This window comes from Symphalangus syndactylus, chromosome 9, assembly GCF_028878055.3.
Source record: "Symphalangus syndactylus isolate Jambi chromosome 9, NHGRI_mSymSyn1-v2.1_pri, whole genome shotgun sequence".
Classification (NCBI taxonomy): Eukaryota; Metazoa; Chordata; class Mammalia; order Primates; family Hylobatidae; genus Symphalangus; species Symphalangus syndactylus.
In genome coordinates, this window is record NC_072431.2 from 109160777 (window position 1) to 109166188 (window position 5412).

Here is a 5412-nt window from a genome sequence, read left to right on the forward strand (position 1 = left end):
CCCAGGCTGGAGTGCAGAGGCTTGATCTTGGCTCACTGAAACCTCTACCTCCTAGGCCCAAGCAATCCTCCCACCTCAGTCTCTCGAGTAGCCGGGACCACAGGTGTGCACCATCACACCTGGCTAATTTTTTGTATTTTTGGTAAAGATGGGGTTTTGCCATGTTGCCCAAGCTGGTCTCGAACTCCTGGGCTCAAGCGATCCCCTTGCCTCACCCTCCCAACATGCTGGGAATGCAGGCGTGAGCCACCACACCTGGAACAAAATTTTATTTTTCAAGTGGATCATTTTAAAAAAATGCTTTATGGCCGGGCACCCCACTGCTCTCCAGCCTGGGCTAATGAGCCGAGATTGTGCCACTGCAGTCTGATCTGAGCGACAGAGGGAGACTCCATCTCAAATAAATAAATAAATAAAATTAAAACAAATTTAAAAATTCTTTATATGACAAAATTATTTTCAATGATAATTATAAAATTAATAATAAGGGCCAAGAAATAAACTCAGTGAATATTTTCTTTCCTTGAACTTTGTAAATATAATCATGTCAGCATAAAAACAGTCATGCATTGCTTAACAACAGGGATATGTTCTGAGAAATGAGTCACTAGGCAACTTTGTCATTGTGCAAACATCATAGAGTGTATTTTCACAAACCTAGATGGTGTAGCCTATTATCCACCTAGGCCATATGGTATAGCCTGGTGCTCCTAGGCCCCAATGCTTACAGCATGTTACTGTACTGAATACTGTAGGTAGTTGTAAGGCAGTGGTATTTGTGTATCTAATGTAGAGACAGGGTCTCTCCCTCTGTCGCCCAGGCTGGAGTGCAGTGGCACAATCATAGCTCCCTGCAGACTCCAACTCCTGGGCTCAAGTGATCCTCCCACTTCAGTCTCCCAAGAAGCTAGGACTACAGGCTTGTGTCATCAGGCCTGTCTACTGTTTTTGTTTGTTTTTTTGGGAGAGATGGAGGGTTTCACTATATTGCCCAGACAGGTTTTGAACTCCTGGCCTCAAGCAATCCTCCTGCTGCCTTGGCCTCCAAAGTGCTGGTATTACAGGAATGAATCACTGCACCTGGTCAACCACAGCAATTTAAAAGTTAGATCTGGGCTGGGCGCAGTGGCTCATGCCTATAATTCCAGCACTTTGGGAGACCGAGGTGGGCAGGTTGCCTGAGGCCAGGAGTTGAGACCAGCCTGGCAACACAGGGAGACCTCATCTCTACAAAAAATGAACAAGATTAGCTGGGTGTGGTGGCACATGCCTGTAGTCCTAGCTGCTCAGGAGGCTGAGATGGGAGGATCACTTGAGCCCGGGAGGTTGTCAAGGCTGCAGTGAGCTGAGATTGTGTTACTGCACTCCAACCTGGGAGACAAAGTAAGACCCTGTCTCAAAAAATAAAATAAAACTTAGATCTACAAAATATTTTTCAGGGAGGATAATTTTATCACTGATTTTTTTCAGAATTTCTGAAACATGGTGATAAGAAGAGGGCTGATTTTTATTTTTTAAATTCTCTACAGACAATGTACCCCCTTATTGCCTGCAACTCAAGGGGCAGGACTTCTGCCATCCCCATTGTTGGCATGCCACTGCACTGATTTTAAACTTTTAAAAAATGTTGTATGGGCTAGACAAAACACATCTCTGACTTCTGGTCTCAGGTTTATATTTGCAACTTAAAATCCTTCTTTCTACATCAATAGCCTTGCACATGATGGAGTTAGCTCTAGGTATGGCAGGTGCTACACCCGCTGAAGTAAACACGTGCAAAGACGGGGCTCAGTTACCCAGGACAGTCCTACGGCAAAGAGTTTTAAAATGCAATTAATTATTGAGAGTGACAGTTCTTACGGACAGTTTGGATGAAGTGGGTTGAAAGGGGAGGTTTGGGGGTGTCCCCCAAATTATAATGCCCCCAGTGAAACAATAACAAGCATCATCTAAACACATATCCTCTCAGATCAGCCTTAGGGTATGATGGGATCAGAGGTACCAGGAGGCTCCCCCGACCCTTCCACTTTATACCACACTCATTGAGGAATACATCTTTCTTCCGGGACCAGACTTGGGGAGGAAGGTGGGCATCCTGGAGAAGAAGGGGCGTTCCTGTCCTTGTTAGTCCTGCTTCACACCACTTCTGCCCCCACCCCCTGCCCCCAGAGTCCTCAGGGACTCAACTGCCCGTGACACATTACCCACAGGCCTGCTTCTCTTCTCAAGGGGGGCATAGGGCCCGGGCAGCGAGGGTGGGGGAAGCTCAGGAGCTGCAGGAGTGGCGCAGGTGCAGGCACAGGGCGGGGTCTTTGTTCTTTTTTTCATCCCTCCCCTCCCCCTTCCTCCCCGGAAACCAGAGACTTTGCCACCACCAGTATTGGGGATGCTGAGCTGTGGGGTACAGGCCTGAGGAGGGGTGGGAGTAAGAAGGGCTGTGGAAACTGGCAGGCCATGAACCAGGCTGACCCTCGGCTCAGAGCAGTGTGCTTGTGGACGCTCACATCAGCAGCCATGAGCAGAGGCGACAACTGCACGGATCTAATCGCACTGGGTGAGCTGGGCGGGGCAGGGGCTGGTGGGGGAGGGGTCATGTGGCCCCAGGTCCCACCTGCTGGGCCCTGGGGGCTGGGCGGGGCAGTTACACCCCCCTTCCTTTCACATCCACAGGAATCCCCTCCATAACCCAGGCCTGGGGACTATGGGTCCTCTTAGGGGCTGTGACGCTGCTATTTCTCATCTCACTGGCTGCACACTTGTCCCAGTGGACCAGGGGCCGGAGCAGGAGCCATCTGGGGCAGGGACGGTGGGTGAGGGAAAACAGGGATGGGTTGACTGACAGTTCTCTCTTACCGAGAAGTCCCCACTCATCCCCTAAACTCTGTGTTGCAGCTCCGGAGAGTCTGTGGAAGAGGTCCCGCTGTATGGGAACCTGCATTATCTACAGACAGGTACGGAGCTGGCAGAGAGGGCGGGCACAGAGGCCAGGTCCTGGGTGGCTGGGATGGGGGCGTGCAGGAGGAGGGACAAGTTGCTGACAAGATTCCTGTTCCCTGTCCCAGGACGTCTGTCTCAAGATCCAGAGCCAGACCAGCAGGATCCAACTCCTGGAGGCCCTGCCAGGGTGAGTCAGCTGTGGCTGGAGAAAAGGGGGAGGGAAGGAAGTGGGGGGCTTTTCGGGCTTTTCCGAGGGTCCAGTGAACTTCTAACAGCCTTGCATCTCCAGGCTGCAGAGGAGGTGATGTGCTATACCAGCCTGCAGCTGCGGCCTCCTCAGGGTCGGATCCCTGGCCCTGGAACCCCCATCAAGTACTCGGAGGTGGTGCTGGACTCTGAGCCAAAGTCCCAGGCCTCGGGCCCCGAGCCAGAGCTCTATGCCTCAGTATGTGCCCAGACCCGCAGGGCCCGGGCCTCCTTCCCCGATCAGGCCTATGCCAACAGCCAGCCTGCAGCCAGCTGAGATGGAGGGCCTGGCACAGTGGGGCATGCACTGCCCCAGCCCCCCGTAGCAGGGGCATGACTGTTTCCCAACCAGCACCCAAAGACGGACGCCATTGCCAAGTCACAGGATGTGATCTACCCCGGACTTCCTATCTGAGCTTCAAGGGGAGACATCTCAGGGCAAAGACAGTAGCCCTCTCCTCATTTCTTTTTTCTGTTCCTCTTAGCCCCCAAACTCCCAGGTTCTCACTTCCTTCTTCTGGAGTTTAGCCAGATCCTCCCCACCCCCGCCCCCTCATAGTCTACCCCCACGCCTCAGTGTCTCCTCAGGCACAGGAAGTGGGCGGTGGGGGAGGGGTAAGGGCCTGACAGTGCGTGGGTGGGTATATTCCTCGGGAGTCCACAGACTGGAGCGGACCTGGAACTTAGAGACCTGAGGGACCTGAGCCTGGCTTTTGACCTAAGAACCCTAGCAGGAGAATACAGTCTCCATCCTGCTGTCTCTGTCCTGTCCCCAAGTTTTCAAATAAAACTTTCCAAAAAGTGTTTAGGTTTTTACCTAGAAGGCTGAAGACTTGCAAAGGGCCCCACAGATGGGGTGTGAGCTTTGTTGTCTGCACGGAGCTCTTTCTGGGGGTGCCTAGCTGGGGATGAGGGGCCAAGAGGGGCTGCGGCATCAACAGTGCAGAGGTGGGTGCCGGGGTGGAGGGCTGGAGCCCAGCTCCTCAGCTGCTCTTGCTGCTGCTACAACATCCCTGGGATCTGCACTCAGAGCCACTGCATTCCCCCTGGGGGCTGCAAGCTCACAGTCCTGAGCTACTCTCCCCTTGACCGCTATAACTGCCATCACCTCCACAACCTGCCAGCCTGGTTCCTTCATCAAGTCCCCCAACCTGACGTCCCCCTGTCCGCTATGAGTCCCACCTATACCCCCGTTTTGACATCAGTAGCCTTATCTGCACTTAGTCATCATATACCCCTAAAGGCCTTCTCCTTACCCCATCACTATGACAGCGGTCCATCTCCACTCACTCTCTCCCACCCTGGCCTCCCAAAGTGCTGGGATTACAGGCGTGAGCCACCGTGCCCGGCCTTCACTCTCTCAGTTGTCACCTGCAGTCTTGGCAACAGTTTTGCTTGTCACCACTTTCATTTTAATCCCCATCTAATTTGTCCTGCCTGTCCACCCATCACCTGCTGATTCTTAACCCCAGCCTCCTGCCCCATATAGCATGCTACATCAGCCAGTTGGCACAAAGATTAAGACTCTGGGCTCGGGAGCCGGACTGCCTGCATTCAAATTCCATGTCTACCACTTACCAGCTGTGTGTTCTTGGGCAACTGTGCCTTGGTTTCTGAATCTGTAAGATTGAGAGGATATTAATGGTGTTTACTTCAAAAAAAGGTGGTTGTGAGGCTAAATGAGTTACCATTTGTAAAGCACTTAGACAATAAATGCTCAATAATGCTAGGCATTATTAAAATAAGAGAAATGCAGGATCCTCTATGGGAGCTCATAGGTGAAGTGACTTCTAGGTAGAGACATGACACATAGAAGGAATCTGCCAGGAGAAGCGAAGGACAGAAAATGCTCCAAGGCAAAGGGAACCACAGGCAAAGGAGAGGCTTATTCAGAGGACCTGGCAGAAGTGCATTAGGCACAGCAGAGGGTAGAGTGAGACGGGGGCAATGGTAAGATGAGGCTGGAGGGCAGACAGAGCCAGATCACACTGCGCCCGTTAGTCATGCCAAGGAGCTTGGGCTTTATCCTGCAGGGAGTCACTGAAGGTTTTAAGCGAGGGATGAACATAGTGAGCTAAAGGCTCTAACTCCATTGGCTGCTGTGCTGATCTAGTGGTCAGCAGTCTGGAGTCAGGCGGCGCCTTTCGGAGGCAGTTGCAAGATTTAAGTGAGAGGAGATGGTGGCAGTGGCGGTGGGGATGCAGAGGACGGATGGATTACAAAGAGATG

General features: G+C 52.2%; 1 protein-coding gene across 1 annotated transcript; it reads left to right on the forward strand.

The window, feature by feature from the left end:
* Nucleotides 1-1972: 1972 nt before the first annotated feature.
* SIT1 (signaling threshold regulating transmembrane adaptor 1) lies at nt 1973-3987 on the forward strand. Its single transcript, XM_055293802.2, has 5 exons — nt 1973-2554; nt 2671-2806; nt 2893-2951; nt 3063-3124; nt 3227-3987. The coding sequence occupies exons 1-5, from the start codon at nt 2455-2457 to the stop codon at nt 3458-3460; spliced, it is 591 nt and encodes a 196-aa protein (XP_055149777.1). The 5' UTR covers nt 1973-2454; the 3' UTR covers nt 3461-3987.
* Nucleotides 3988-5412: the final 1425 nt, after the last annotated feature.